This window comes from Phalacrocorax carbo, chromosome 11 (assembly GCF_963921805.1).
Source record: "Phalacrocorax carbo chromosome 11, bPhaCar2.1, whole genome shotgun sequence".
NCBI classification, from domain to species: domain Eukaryota; kingdom Metazoa; phylum Chordata; class Aves; order Suliformes; family Phalacrocoracidae; genus Phalacrocorax; species Phalacrocorax carbo.
Genome location: NC_087523.1, coordinates 11,318,780 through 11,334,871, shown reverse-complemented (window position 1 = coordinate 11,334,871; position 16,092 = coordinate 11,318,780). Strand labels below are relative to the sequence as shown.

The 16,092-nt window shown below is 55.6% G+C and overlaps 1 protein-coding gene across 2 annotated transcripts in view; it reads right to left on the bottom strand.

The window, feature by feature from the left end:
• DLG3 (discs large MAGUK scaffold protein 3) overlaps positions 1-16,039 on the bottom strand; it is a 79,076-nt gene extending 63,037 nt beyond the window's left edge. Inside the window, exons 1-4 of one of the 2 annotated variants that reach the window (XM_064463031.1) lie at positions 15,840-16,039; positions 13,568-13,699; positions 6,250-6,398; positions 4,490-4,645 (exon numbers count right to left, since the gene is read on the bottom strand). In XM_064463031.1, coding sequence (XP_064319101.1) covers positions 4,490-4,645; positions 6,250-6,398; positions 13,568-13,699; positions 15,840-15,855 — 453 coding nt within the window. In that variant the 5' untranslated portion in view covers positions 15,856-16,039. The remainder of the gene's footprint in view (positions 1-4,489; positions 4,646-6,249; positions 6,399-13,567; positions 13,700-15,839) is intronic. The other variant, XM_064463030.1, reaches the window with a different exon arrangement.
• Positions 16,040-16,092: the final 53 nt, after the last annotated feature.

Here is a 16,092-nt window from a genome sequence, read left to right as displayed (position 1 = left end):
CCTCTGCTCCCATTGCTTGAGCATTAGCCAGTTCTCAGCATTTTGGGGTTGCAAGGCTGATGCTGCTGGGCTTGAGCTGAGATAAAGCAGTGGCTGGTCTGGCCTGCAGTGATGGCTTCGGCTGCCTGCCCAACCAGACCACAGAGAGGATATGGGGTGATGGGGAGAGCAGGACATATGCAACAAAGCAACCTCAAGGGGGAGCTTCCTGGGGGCTTCTTGGCATTCATTGTCAGACATTCACCCACAGCAGGGACCTGCCTAACTTCCCTGACACTCCTTGGAATAGGGAACAGCTACTTGGTGCTACCCCTCTCATGCACCTTGCAGAGAAAATGAAGAGCGGTGGGGCTGCAGCCAGGGCAAGGGGGAGCAGGGAGCTCACAGGGGGCATTTCTGCAGCTGCAGCATCTGCCACACACCAGTCTCATCCTGACCCGCTGTGGGTGCCTAGAGACGCTCCCACCAGGCAAAGGCACAGAGCACGGGAATGCCCTTCTCTTTGGCCAAAGGCAAATCAGGAAAGAGGAAAAAGCACTCGATAGAATAACGGGAGAAGCAGACAGCCGGTCGCCATGCTGGCGGCACAGCTTGCTTTTCTCTGCCAAATCCCCTGGGGAGCTCCACGAACCTTTTTGGCACTTGAGCCGTGGGTTATAGGGCAGATGGACGCATCTTCTTCAGTGGCAGGTGCAGCAGAGAGGGCTCCTAACACCCTGCCAGGGTGTTTCTGCAGAGCTGGGCCATGCCCTCCCTGAGGTGCAGGGAGGGAAGGGGACATTTTTGGCCTCAGCTCAGCAGGGCTAAAGCACAGCCTGCACCTGGCACACTGTGAGCACACTCAGCAGCATCCCACGCAGCCACAGCCTGCGAAAGCGGCAGCACCCCCTGCCAGTGAGGTTTCCTATTCACCGGCGATTTCAGAGCACGCACAGAAAGTGTCCTCTGAAGCAGTTTTTCTTGCTCTCTCCATCACGTGAAGACCTGCTGTTGCTCAGTGTCAGCTGCTGGGCTGAGCAAGGACAGAGCCGCGGCACTGGTGTTGGAGGGCTAAGCAACGAAACCCTTGGCAGGCAGGAGGGAGGGAGGGATGCACGGGCAGGAGACTCGGGAGGGGCAGCACTGCACTGGCGCGATGACAGGGATGAAGTCAGAGAGGCTGCAGAGCTGTGCTGGGAGGCAGGAGAGGGTGGCAGGGGAAGAGCAGTGCTTCCTTGCAGGCGCAGGGTTTCTGCTCATCAGCGGCATTGTTCCTCTTTCATTTATCTTTACAGCTGGCTGCTCTCTGCTTCCCGCACAGAGGATGAGAACAGCGTTTACTGAGAGAAGCAGCCTTCCTGCCAGCCTGTGAGCACAGGCAAGTGGCACTGGCCATGGGAGCATCCTCATGGATGTTCTTGCTGTGGATGCACACAAGCCCTGAGCAGCTCTTCTAAGGTAACCAGGGGGCTCAGGGAGTGGTTGAAATGGAGGATTTGGCAAACAAAATGCCACAAACCCCAGAGTTCAAACAGCATTGTCCCTCTGAGTGTCTCAACACGGCATTTCAGCTGGCTGAGTCCCTTTGCTCTTGCGCTGTTGAGGGCTGAACATCCACTTTCCCATGGAAGGATTGTTTCAGCCCACTGAGCATCACTGTCAGGAAGCACATGTTGCTGGTGCATTTACCGGTCCCACTTCCTTTGCAGCAGCCATTTGCACACTGCAGGGCTACTTGGAGTGCACACACATCCTTGCCAGCAGACAGAAAATTTCCTGTTCCTGGAAGCATTTGTGCAGAGAGGCAATTTATTTCTCATGCGTCTTCCTGGCTAAAACAGGTTATGGTGGCTTTTGCTCTGCTATCACTGCCGGGGAGAGCTGCAGGCACGGGAGAGGACAAAGCCAGGACAACAGAAAACTTATTTACATTGATGGATGTGATAAGAGAATTGCACTTACTTTATGCAGGACAAGCCAGTTCATCATCTTGCCTTTTACCAGTGGCAGGGTGTCCGCTAGAGCTCTTGTTCCTGGACTGATACTACCAGGGGGGCAGCTGCTCTGCCCTGCAGCTGGTGCCCTCCTGCCCTAGCATTAAATATCACCTATTATAAAAGCTTCCCTGTTTTTTCCAAGTGCCATTTGCCATCTCAAGTGTCTTCCTGAAAACCACTTTGGAAACACCTGTGGGAAAAAGCATGCACTGAAAGCTGGGGAGCAAGAAGTCACAGTGGAGGTGGGCAGGAGCTGGGTGTGTAGGTGTTATCCAGCCCTGATGCTGTCCTGCATGCTGGGACTAATGAGAACCAGCACGAGAGGTGGTGCTGGGCAGGAGCTGAGGTGTCCTCAGTGCCTTCGTGCAAGAGTGAGAGATATGAAGCAGGGCCCACGCTGCGGTCCATTGGCTCAGCCTGCCCCCAGGCATGGCCGATCCCAGGTCATGGTCCAAATCACTGACAGGGGGAACGGCTGGAAATGCTCCCGCTCCACCAGGGCAAGGCCTGTATCCAGTGATGAAGATGACATCTTGGGGAAGAGGCTCACTGCCTTGTCAAAGGCCCCTGTATCCCAGCACAGGGGCTGCTGCAGAGGAGCAGCGCTCGAGCCTGCAGCTCGTCAGCATTGCTTGGTCCCAGTTTCCAGAAAAGCTGCTGGGTCTCCACAGAAAGCTGAGTTTCAGGCAGACCTACGGGCATGGATAAGCCCAGCACTGAACATTCCTATCCTGATGGTTTTTCGCCTCCAGGTCCCTGCTCTGCCTGCAGCCAGGCTGTGAAGTGGCTGTCCTCTGGGATGAAAGAGGCTGCAGATGAGAGAGCCCTTCCGAGCACAGCCCTCCCAGAGCCCTGTCCCACCACCCAGGTCCCCACCACCCCCTCCCTCCCAGGGCAGTGACCCCCTGCTGCGTGCCAGCAGCTGCAGTCCCCGTGGATGGGTGACCCCAAAAGCACCACCGCCTGGCACCGAGGACCAGCTCCTGACCCGTATCGACACAGGGTAGGAAAGGAGGAGGCTGAAAATAAAAAACCTTCAGAAAAGCATGGCAGGAATTATTTCAGGGCTGGAACAACCTGCCTCACACTGAGTGAGTGAAGAAGCCAATCTGTTTAGTTTATCTCTGGGAAAGTTAAGAGGGAACTCAGACGCATCTATAAATACCTACATGTTGGGAACATTTCTGATTGCCACGGTCCTTTATCCTCGCAAACAAAGGCAGCAAAATTTCCTGGGGCTGGGAGCTAAAGCGAGAGAAAACCAGGCTAACAGCAAAGTGCAGATTTTTAATGGGAAAGATAAATAGCCATCAGGCCAGCCAGACTAGGGACACAGCAGATTCCCCATCACATGAACTCTTAAAACCAAAGCTAGGCAGCTGCTGGAGACACTGCAAGTCAGCTGGACATTTGGAGCTGGATGCAAGAGCTGCTGCACTCCACAGCCTGGGACAATTAGGAAGAAAATCCCTTAAAATCTGACTGTTCCTGGCTGACCAGCTCTCACCCCTCGTGGGTTTTGCCCCGTGACTCCCCCATCTGCGGTCATGGTTCCCTCCCACTGGCAAACGGAGACCAGCAGCTGCGCTCATCCTCCTGTCGTGTTCAGAAAACCACTGTCCCGCCCTTCCAAAGCTGGTAAAGATTTGGTGAATGTTTGAAAACAGAGAGAGTAGCAAGAGGAAAAGGAGAAATTAAACAGTAAGGGAAAAAAATGGGGCATTACCCATTTTATTGCAGTCCAGATTAAGAGGGAAACATTTAAAAAGGAGAGAAAAGAACCAGTGCAATTTTCATATTTAAAATATTTCAGAAGATGACTTTGACTTAGCAAGCAAGCATTATTTCAAACTATACCAAGAAAACAAACATTTTCATATAATTTTAAATCTGTGGTGAGCTCCATCTATCCTGGCCACTTCATCCTTCCCAAAAGTGCATTTTGCCCTTTCCTCATCCCTAAAACTCCCCTCAAATGCATAGCCCAAATGACGCACTCGCACCAGGAGGAAGCTGAGATTTACGATGCACATCCAAATAAACGATGTTTCCAAGTAAATAAGACAGCAGAGAAAAGCTCCTGGTAAGCTGAGGAATGAACCTGCCATTTAAGAGCTCAGAGAAAAAAATACAGAAATCTGCAACGTGGGAGTGTTCCAGCGCTGGGGGTGAGAGGGACGGGGCTGGAATGATTTCCAGCTCCACGCAGCCTCTTTATTTCTGCGCCATATCCACCTTCCCTCCAAGCCCTGAGGGCTGACACTGGGCCATGGTAAATGCTAATGCAAGGGGATGATTTTGCTGTTGTCCAGCCCCTGGCACAGGTGACTGCTAGGTTTCCTAGCCTGAGCATCACCAGAATAGCAATGAGGAAACACTGCCAGGCTCAGGGGGGCAAAATGCCTCCCCAGCACCATGCCCTATGGGCGTGTGGCCCCGATGCTGTCCCGGCAGTGCCCGCTGCCCGCCGGGCTGGCAGGGTGGGACGTGGTGTGGGGCGCACGGAGGCTCACCTGCGGGAGGGCGCTGTGAGAGCTGAGCACCAGGCTGCAGACGCTGGCCGGTGCCTCTGTCCTCCGTGCTGTCACCCTCACCAGCCGTGGTGGTGTCCCTGGCGCGCTGTCCCCAGCCCCTGTGGGAAGCCGCCGCTCACCATCCTGGGATGGATCCTGAAACGAGATGGGGGGTACATGTGGGCAGGGCAGGTCAGCTGCCTTCAGTGCCCCCCCCCCCCCCTTCTGGAAGGGCCAAAATGAGCTTTCCTCCATGCAGGGAGCTCATACTGCTGTTGGTGAGCAACCGCCGCCTGTGACACCCCCCCCGGCGCTGGCCCACGGGCAGCAGGGTCACTGCAGGTCACAGTGGAGACTTGCAGGCAGGGGACTCCAGGGCAGCTCTCTGTTGCATTTCATGTTTCAGCAACCCAAGATGCCTCAAACACATTTTTTTGGAGAAAGGAGGGATTTGATGGTGTTGATGGGCTTGGGCTGTGTTTGGTGCAGGGTATCGCCAAGACTGTCTGCTTTTCTTGTCCCCCCTGTGCACAGGGCACTGCGGGGGGAGCAGAAGCGCCCCGCACTCCAGCTGTGCCAGGCCCACGGCTGCTTCCCCACTTGTTTCCACACTGATTTTTAAATGCCTTGACTGTCACATCTCCTCTGAGCCTCACAGACTGGCCTGGCCACAGAGGCGCCAGCAGAGCCCTCCGGTGGGTGGATCAAGGTTACAGGAGACCCAAAAAACCAAAGAGGGATCCTACTGCCTATGGTATAACATCACAAAAAATTTGTTCATAAACACAGACTAGGTCTGCAGGTTTGCCTTTAACTAGAGGGGCTGTCAATGTGAAGGGCGTCAAGGAAAAATGGGACTAAAATAGTTCCTGAGACAGAGGGGCACAGATGTCTCCTGCACTGATTGTGGGCAGTTTTGTCCCCCTGTTCTTGATCATTAAACCCCTTTAAATCATTCCTCCTTAGAAGACATTGTTCAGCTCCATTGTCCCTGTGTGCCACGCAAATTTGGTGTCCCCACAGGTATAGGATGGGAAGCCAGTTCAGTTCATGAAGCAGAAATATGGTGTTTATCTGATAGGACTATTTCACTGAAAGGACGAAGCCCTGAATTTTTGCATTTCTGCACAAATGTTCCTCTATGCCCAGTTCAGGGGTACCCTACAGCATCCCCTGGCAGGGCACGAGGCAGTGAGAGGGGGACAGGAAGAGGGCCTGCAAAGGCATGAGGCAATTTTATTTACCTTGGTGCCTTTGAGATAACTGAGACCCTACCGCTCAATTCCTGCCTCCCCAGCTGGTGCGGTATCTTTTAAAAGGCTGTTGAAAATTAAAGGGAATGCAAATAAGAGAGACAGAAGTTATCTGAGAGCTGGAAAAAAAATCCTGAAAAGGGAAGCTTAAAAGACTCAACCTACTTCACTTATCAAAAGCAGCCTGCGAGGTGGCTAGATCAGAGAGCTGAAACGCCTCTGTGGGAGACAGCGTCAGACGGGAGCAACTAATCCAGCTGCAACAGCAGAGCAGGAATCAGAACTAGAGATGAAGCTATTTGCATTAGGAGTAATTCAATTAACACTTGTGAACCAAAGAAGTTGCCTCATTAATGAGACAAGCTATGGCAGAGGAGGTGTGGAAGCGCCCTGGGTGTAAGCTGGCTGGGCTGTGGTGGCCAGCAGCCTCCCATGCCCCTCGCCTCCCCCTCGGTGCAGGAGCGTGCAGGGTCTGGCCCCGCAGCATCATGCCGGAGTGGCTCTTACCTTGGGGAGATTTTGGGGCTCTCCAGGTGTGACTACAGAGCTGGGCTCTCTGGACCCATGCTGCTGCCTGGCTGTGCCGTGATGTGCATCTGGGCTGGGAGGCTGATGGGGTGCAGAGCGCAGTGTGAAATCATAGAATTCATGGATATCTGCAAAACAGCATGAGAAACATCCACAGGACCAGGGAGACAGCCCAATGCCAGCGTCCTGTGTGGGGTGCAGCACCTGGGCCCACCCGCTGTGCACCCAGAGCACCATAAGTCTGAGCTCTCTGTGAGAGGCTAGCACCTGGGTGATGGGCTGGGACAGGGCTCTGCTGGCTCCCCACCCTTGCCACGCTGCCCACCATGCCCTGCCCTGCAAGGCAAGAGGTGCAATGGGGTGCCTGCCTCAGCATGCAGTGCCCCATGGCTGTGGAAGGCACAGGCATTTCTACAGGGCAATGACCACACGCCTTCACGGGGACTAAGAGCAAACTGTGCTAAGCAACACCAATCATAAATCCACCCCATCCTGCTCTCCTCCAGGCCCTGCCAGTCCCATGCACGGTCCCATGTTCCAGGAAGCCGCCTGTACCAGGCAGACCCTGCCTGCCCTGATGCTGCCAGGCTTCTCCCTCCCCATCACTGCTCCCCAGCTCCCCTGGCCCATGGAGGGGCTCTCTTCCCATGGGGACAGACAGAGAGGGTACAGGGCACCAGGACAGCACGCTTATGGCTACAGCTGTGTTATCTCCAGCTCCTTCCCCGGTAAATTCCCTCTTGCCACCTGACACGATACTACATGTGCACTGCCACAAGCAGATGCTAGATATCCTCACTCTGGGCTCCAAGGACCCGAGTCTGCTGCTGTAAATCATAGTGGCTCCAGAGAGAGGCATGAGACTGGGGTGTCCCAGCCCTTGCTGCTTCAGAGACAGTTATGGGCTGACAGTGGGACCTGGTGGCAGCTGTTGCCCGGGTGTAGCTCTAGTGGGGCCGTGGGAGGCCAGACCCTCTCCTACCCCTGCCAGGAGCATTTTACCCTCTCCCAGTCACACTTGCAGGACTGCAGGGACCAGCAGGGCTGCAGTGGGCTCCGCTCTTCCCTAAGGAAGCCCCCACTGCCATGCACTCAGGCAGCTGCCGGCCCCCAGCTCGTCTTCAGAGCCAGGTCAGACACAGACCTTCAGATCCAGCACCTCTGTAGGTGCAACTAAAGCCAATACACTCATTGCAGAAGTGTTTAATTTCAGAAATGGAACCACATCAAAAGTGAGAAGCTTTTTTATGAAGAAACTGAGAGGGGTAACAAAGAGGATAAAAGATTCGTGGGAGGCACTGAGCCTTTGCAGAGAGACCCCCAGTGGAACATCAGAGCAATGCACAGTGCCTGGCTGGAGGACATCGTAAAGGCAAAAGGGAGGAAAGCAAGGCTGGACTGCAGGGGAGGGGAGGCTATTAAAAGCGAGAAGACATTCATTGAAACAGCTGAAACTGTGTCCAAATGAGAAAACCAGAAAGGATGGTAAATGCTGCCAGGTTAAAGGTAAAGCTCCAAAAGGTCGGCCAAAAGAGTTTGGTAAATGCCTTGCAAAAGGCATTAAAAAAGTAATAAATCCCTTCAAGCACCTGGGAAACAGGAAGCCTGGTGGAGCCAGCAGGGCCAAAAAGTCACGGTAGCATAAATAAGCACTTGGAGCAGGGAAAGCCGCAGCAGGAACCTGAGTTCATTTTCTGTACCTGTGTCAGCTGCAGAGGAGGCTGGAGAGCCCCTCTTCTGCGAGCGTCCCCAAGGGCAAGTGCTGGGTCTCAGCTCAAGGGGGCTGCGGCCATTCCCCTGGTGCTCCCTGGAAGCTCAGGGATGAAGCGGCTGCACCAGCCCTTCAGTGTGCAATTTCTCACCTGAAACTATGCCACATTGAGGCACCATGGGGTATTAAATGCCCACTTTATATGGATTTCCAAAGGAAATCTGGTGAGCGCTGGGCACTGTAAGCAGGGACACGCTCAGCACTGCCTGAGGCTATTTCCCAGGGAGGCTTTCACAAAGCAGCATTGCACCCCCAGAAGCAAGTCCCTATCATCTCCCTGTGCTTAACCACATGCCCATGCACTACAGCAGCACATCCATGTGGCTGACGGGACAGGCAGCAGCATCACCCCCCATCACGCAGCTCTTCCACCTGTGCCTGCTGACCTCCCAGCCACAGGGGAAAAAGCTGCTGTAAAACTTGGCTTCTGGCAGAGTGGCTTTGTGCCCATGGGGAGCCCAGCCAGGCTGTGCGGCTGCCCGAGTCCAAGGAGCACTGTGCCACTGCCCAGCGTCAATGCTGCTTTTGGAGCTGCTGCTTTGCATTGCATCACCGCCAGGCTCTGTCCTGCTCCCCAGGAGAAATGGGGCAGCCAGCAATGATGAGAGGAGTGAGAGTCTCCAGATCCACCCACCGCACCTGGGGCATACCCTCCACAGCCCCCCAGGTGCTGAGAGTGCTGCTGGCAACCTCCGAAGCGCTCCCAAACCAGGCACGAGGTGACGGCAAGCAGTCGTCACAGAGCCAGACAAACGGGACTTTGTTTTCATGCAAAAACATCTCTCCCTCTGGTTATAAAAATAGTCATTGTGTAACGGGATAGCTGGGGCTCCTGGCTGGGCAGATTACGCTTGGAATGCACAAAACTTCGCAAAAATAAAAACAGGATTTGAACAGCCCTGTCGTGGGGTGCACTGCTGCCGGCGTCCCCGTTTGTCACCCATCTGCTGCAGGAACACAGCCTTGGGCAGCCAAGCTGGCAAGGTGCCTGCGGAGCAGGAAGCTTGTCCTCTGAAGCAGCCGTTCTCCACCTCTGAAACCCTCGGCCCATTTTAGACACTTGCCAGGAGAGGGAATTGTTGCTGGCACCAGGGATTAGAGGAGTTTCAGGCTTGTGGTATGGGGTTCAGGCAGCAAAGGGCACGACTGTGACAGGAGTACATTTTAGGACACATACGCATAAGGCATTAAAGGTAATTTAAATACAAGCTGGTTTCCTTCATTACTTATGGGCATCACAAGTTGCACACAAGTCTGCCTCACCTGCACACGTTAAGAGCAGCACTTCCTGAAAAGCCTCAGTAAGAGGATGCTGCGGTAGCAAAAGGTGATGCTGCATGTTATATCTTACAGCCCGATTTCTGTTTGATAACAGTGTAAATCCACTCTGGATCTAATAAGGAGTAACTCAAGGTTTACAGAGATCAGAATTTGTCTAACAATTTCCTCCTGGGGTCACTGTGTCAAATATCATTAAATATTTCTATAGCAGCAGCATCCAAGGGCTAATGCAGCGCCCTCACGCCAGCCGGCACGCACACCTCCAGAAAACGACGTTTCTTCCCCGGTGCGTGCACAGTCAGCTGCATCATCACAGTTTTACCCCAAGCAGAAAATCCAGCCTCCCAGCAGCCTCCCAGCCATGACCCCGCTGCCACAGGGAGGATTCACTCCTACGGCTGCCACAGCACAGCTTTCAAGCAAGCTATGAGTTTCCGTCCTTGGCTATGGGCTAATTTGCATGAGGAGGAGTCCTCAGGGCTAGGAATCCTCCACATTCCTCCAGTTTTCCACCCTGGCTCCTGCAGCCAGCCAGTGAAGCTGCAACCACCATCCCCAGGAGCTCTGCTGGAGTTCCCAGCTGGAGTTTTGCAGCCAGAGAAGCATCACAGGTCAGCAACAGTCTGCCTCTCCTCATGCCTCCGCAGCAGCAGGGCTCTCTGGGAGGAACTTTTTTTGGGGGTAAAAGGAGCCACAGGGGAGGGCTGGGGGCCCGAGCAGCCACCAGGATCTCACTGGGGTCTGCACCAGCCACCACTTGGGCACAGGAGAGGAGCTGAGCCCCAGAGGGCTTTCGGGAGGAGCTCTGCCCTTTGGGCTGCTGGCAGCCAGGGTGGCCAAGCACACACAAACCCTGCCTGTCTGTCCAGCTTCAGCCACTGCAAGGGGTACAACGGCCCCTTTCAGCCCCGGCTCTGGGAAGGAAAGGTCAGGGAACTGCTTCTGTGTGCAAGCCCTGTCCTCCCCAGTGACATGAGACAAGGCCAAGCATCTCCCTGAGGGGCTCTGGGAAGCAGAGGGAAAGCAGGGCCATGACTGCCCCAGCCCAGCCACAGCATCTCCGAGCCCAGGCTCCTCCAGCACCCTTTCGCTGGGCTCTTTCCCTGCAAGTCATGCGCTTGGCTCCATGGCCTCAGACGCAGGGAAAGAGGGGCCAGGAGGAGGAAGCCAGCACAGCCTGTTTTCCCTCTGCGTTGCCAAGGAATTTCTTTTGTGTGGAGCAGGGGTTGGTGCATTCTAGCGTGGAGCAGCTCCTGCATCGCTGCGCTGAGCCAGCTGCCGTGAGACCTGCAGGGGCAAGGGGCAGGAGCCGTCCTGGCAGAGTCAGCAAGCCCTGGGGCACAGGTAGCTCCTGGGAGAGGGAGTTGAGTCTGACACAGTGGTCACAGGATTTAAGGGGCTGTGCTGTGCTCAGAGGAGTCTGGCAGAAAATGGTGCATATGTGCAGAGCAACACTGGACACGTTCACGGTGACAGATACATCCAGCCCTGGACACCACACAGACTTTATCTGAACATCCCAGCAGATCCTCCCCCCAGATCTGGGCAAACCAGGGCTTCTGAAGTCCACAAAGTAGCTTACTCTTAAAAAAACCTATATGGTAAGCCATATCTCTGGCATTTTTCCATGTGGACCAACTTGGAAAACTCAATAACGTTTGGCACTTCTGGTAGCTCCACTACGGCATAACGCATTTTGGTGTTCAAACACAAGCTGGCCAATGCACGTCTTAGGAGAGCATTACCTGTCTGAGGACAGGGATGTATCACGCTCATGTATTCACATATCCTAGGGGCTGAAAAAAAGCAGGCCCACATTTCTGAATGGCTGTAAGAGGAGGGACCTCTGCAGGCTAAGACCTCTCCGGAGCCAGAAGCATCTGGCACGGCGCGGAACAGTGCGATGGGAGACGCTGCGCTGGGAGGCGTACCTGCGGCTCTCCTGCAAATCCACCTCCCTCAGATAAACCCCAAATTAGCTCTGACTCTGAAAAAGCTTCAGACAGAGACACAGCGGCCCACTGGAAAAAGTGGGGGGTGAAAAGCAAATAAAATAGAAATGCTCCACCACCCTCCCAGGCCTGTCGGTACGCTCCAGCGGGTCTGGACTGTGGACACCAAGTGACTCCAGTTGTGCAGGCACAGCAAGCACGCAGCCGGACACAGCATTACACGTGTCCACTCAGGGTCGGAGGAATTCACAAACCCAAGCTCCAGGGGGTGTGGGGGGTGGAAGTAATTAATGCAAATTCCTAGTTAGGTAAACACTTCTAGAGAAAGCTCACTCTGGCACGGGATCTAATATCCTGTTAAAGCAGTTGAAAAGGTCACCAGCAATCAAGCGACACTCCCTTGTGCCAGTGTTGACAGGACACCAAGACAGACGGCTTAGAGCAGGGAGCTGGGAAGTCCGTGCAGTGTCCGCGTGCCAGCGTGCAAACGGCAGCCAGCTCAGCATGCGTGCAGACGTGCTCTCTCCAGCTACGCTCTCTCCACAACACTTTTGCACTAATACAAACAGCCCTGGCCTTTGGGAAAGCTGCTTTGCTGGCTTCACACAGCCCTAGAGTGGGCTGGCGGAGCACACAAAAGCAGCCAGGGGTGTTGGGCTTGTGTCAGGTTTGCCAAGGCAATCACAGCCCTGCTGGGGACCACTGCCTCCAGCATGGGGCTAACCGCGGGCTGGGGACCCTTTTGAAAGCGGGTTGTATAGATGAAGAGGCAAGAAAGGAGATGCATGTGTCTCTGCTGCCAACGGCACGGGCATCCCAGTGCAAGCCCTGCACAAGGACACGCTGGGGCTGAAAGCCTCCAGGTGATGCTCCAACAGCAAGGACAAGGAAATGAGAGAATAAAATACCTCATGACACACTGCTCATCCCATGATTGTATTTAATTTCAAGGGATAACCTGAGGCACAGAGGAGCTGCTGGCAACCTGGGGCTCTGTGGGTACAGAAATGGGTCTCTGGCCACAGAGGTGCCAAGAAAAGGTGAGAGCTGCTGAGAGAGGAGAGTGATGGCGAGGGAGAGTGCCAGGGCTGAGACAGCCTTAGGTCAGAACACACCGAGAATGAGGCACAGACCACATGTGGAGCTCTGCACCCCACGGCCCAGGTCCTCTTCTGGGATACAGAGGTTCTGGGGTGCTTTCCATTCCTTCCCAAGCCGGGAAACTCAGCTTCTTTCCCATGAGACCCAGGAACAGAAACCACCAGGGCTGTGTGCACTTCCCTGAGGCCCACAGCAAGCAGGACTTAAGGAGAGGAGCTGAGCGGGAGCTCCTGCCCCTCTCAGCACACTGCAGCTTCTCCAAAATTAGTGGCCTAAGTGAACCTGCACAGCCAGGGTCTGGTCTGCTCTGGCCAGGAATAGAGCCAAGCAACTTCAGAGTCCAAAACTACTGAATGTTGTTTTTCTAAAAAAAAAAAAAAACTTTGCAAAGAAAGTGCATTTTCAAATTACCTTGTTCAGCGAGATAGCTGTGCATCTTGCATGAAGAAGCTGCATTGTCCCATGAAACTCCAGCTGTGTTTATCTAAGTTCACATGGAGAACTTTATGCTGTGTTCAAAATGGCATTTCTTGGTGTCCAGCCCCAACACAAGCCTTGCTACCAAGTTTGTTTCTCACATGAAATGGAACCAATTGCACAGCGTGTTACTTGCAAGTGCTCATGGGTCTAAGCGCAAAAAAGGCCGGCATACCCCAAAAGGAGCTGGGTATACATGGATTCTTTCTCAAAAGATAGAAAAATCTAGTTTCCTGTTGGGTTGGCAGCAAGAACGGAAAGTAGCAGGTTGTGATGAGGATGAGGGGTGTCGGGAGAAGTGAAGCCCTGTGGCAGGGTGCCCTTGGTATGGCAACAGAAGTGGAAACTCGGGAGTGGCTGTGGCCACACCACACCTGCACTGGGCAGAGGGTGCTCACAGCCCAGCAGCATCCTTTAGCGGGTGCTGGAAAGATCTGGTGTGGCCTGATGAAGAAGGCTTTACCCCTTGTCCACAGTCACCGGACTGAGAAATCCTGTTCACATTGCAAACACCCAGCAACTGCAGCCCCGAACCCTGGTATCTCCTGCCCAAACACTGGAAGGGAAAGACAGCCCAGCTCCCTGGAGTTACAGGCACCCCTGTGTTTGCACAGGATGCACCCAGCCTGGTCAGTGCTAGGCACCTGTGCAAGATCAGGCTCCCCGGAGAGCCCACTGACCACAAAGCCCCAGGGATTTCAAGGCAGGGGCTTACCCAGCAGAGCCTGGAATAGTTCACTTTGGAAGATGTGCGAGACTTTTCCAATAGAGGCTTTCAGCTCCTGCTCTTCTGGGGACTGCAGGGTGCTTTGGTATCTGGTCAGAATTTCCACTGCCCGTTCAGTGTCTGCAGAGATGACACAGGAGTAACAAGGCATTAACACTGGAGGATGGACAGACATTGTCAGGGAAGGCTTGAGTGCAGCCTTGGAGCAGTGCAAAGGGCTCACCTGGATAATGCCTCAAGTTGCCTTCTAGCTATGGATTTTTACGAGTCAGACAGCCACAAAAGTAGCCTCTTGACACACACCCTGCCGCGAGGTGCAGAGGGGCCACAGCAGAGAGCCAGCAGGAGATGGAGGGGAGGTGGCTCTGCCTGCTGTCCCTCCTCGACCCTGAAAATCTGGGGCTAAACCCAGGTTGACTCACCTCCAAACCCCATTGCACTGGGCAGCCTGAGCACCTCTGCCACCTCCCAGGCCGAGACGCCATTCATGAGCTGGACACGTCCCAGTTGCACAGGGCTACGAGTACTACCGCAGGAGCTGCAGTCTCCCACGTGTGGCCAGATGGCTGCAGCAAAGCTGAGCATAGCCCCACTCACGCACTGCAGGATACCGCAAACAGCACAGCTACATGACTGGCAAGACTTGGGTTTCTACAGGGTGAAGCATAAGAATTGCTCCACGCAGCAAGCAGCCTTGGGTCAGCAGGAGACACAGTGGGAAAGGAACAAGATACCTTGAGGTCAGGGAAGGAGGGATGCTGGCCAGGAGGGGAGCTGGAGGCTGCCACGAAGCAGTGCCAGGGTTAAAGACTAGGCTCACCATAGCTATGAGACAACTTTGGACCTAAAATAATGGAGCTGTGATCCCTCTGTGCCAGGAAACCTCCGCACTTCTCTGGGCACATGCCTGGAGCTGCCAGTCCAGCTCCAGCCCCAGCTGTGACCCGTCTCTCAGGCGGGTGGGGAGCTCCCCTGGACCTTGCGCCCGCCCCAGCGCTATCAGTGAATATTTCCCTTTGTCACCCAGGCAGCCCACAGACAAAGGGCATGTGTGTGCGGAAGCAGGGGAGCCATTCCGCCACTGTTGGGGACTCATCTTTTAGCCTAAGAACTCATGCAGAAAGGATGACCCTGCTCATCCCAGGGCTCTCAGCAGGGAATTCAGGTCATCGAACAAGGGGGCTTGTGTCTGCTAGGGTGTGTGCCACCTGCTGTCCCAGCTCGCCTGGCTGGCTCCCCTCCTGGCTGCTCCTCAGCTGAAAGGGGAAGGGGGTCCTGCCTGTGTCACCGGCCCACACTGACTCATTGTGGGAACAGAACAGAGAAAGGAGCCTGGGGAAGCGTGAATAGCTCCTGCTCAGAGCTGGGCTCTACACTGCCTCCAGGAAAACCAGGGACTTCCCTAAGCTCCAGATTTACTGGGCTCTATGGGCATCCCAGCCCTGTGTTATCACTAAGGGCTTCCTTTTCTGCAAGATCAGACAATAGCTTCAGACACTACCCAGCATCCTGTGAGCAGGGTTGAGTCATCTTCGCCTGGTCATTCCTGACCTTATCAGCAGAAGCTAAAGAAGCAGGTGGAGAACCTGGGCCACAACACCAGGACACAAAGACTACAAACCTGGTGTGAACATCCCACCCCAGTCTAGGCTGCACAGAAAGACCGGCACGCACCCTGCGCTGACCCCTGCACTGCTGGCCACCAGCACCGGCTGACAGCCAGCTGGAGCAGGGGAGTGCTGGCCCTGGACCACCAAACCCAGCACGTGCTGTACCCCCAGCACAGAGGAGAGACCGGAGCACCCTTCCTGCGGCACCCAAGAGCACATGGTGTCCGGGGCCCATCTCACTGTGCCTCAACGTGCAAGTCCAATTTACAGGAGATCCTTCCTCGCAGGGCCTGCACCCCCATAGCCGCCCTCCCCACAGCACCCAAGGGTGCTGCAAGCACAGCACCCCACGGCCACCCGCTCTAAGCCACAGTGGCACGAGGACGTGTCCCACAGCCCGGGAAGGGTACGAAGCTGGGGCACCCGGTGCTCAGGTCTCAAGCCCGGGGGTGCACTAGGCAGGGCAGCCCGGCCCTCCCCTCCCCAGTGGCGCGGAGGGAGGGCGGCCGGGCGGGCGCTGCCCGGCGGGAGCGCGGGGTACCGCGCACGCTCCCGGTGCCGGTGCCGGTACCGGCGGGGCAGACACTTGTTGAGCGCGGCGGGCAGCAGCGCCCGGCGCCGCGGGCAGAGCAGGGCAGGGCGCTCCTTACCTTCCCGGCGGATCATCGCTCCGCCGCGGCCGACGGCCGCTCCGCTCGGTGCCAGCCCACGAGCGGCCGAGCCACCGCCCGCCCCGCGGGAACCGGCCGAGGAGCCGCCCCCCGCCCGCCCCCCCACCCCACCCCGCCGGCACCGCCTCCGGGAGCGCACCCGCACCCGGGCGCTCCCGCTGCTCTAACCCGGGCGCGGCGGCTCGGCGTGCGCACCCCGCCCCGGGAGCCCCGGCCTCCGCTCCCTCCCCGC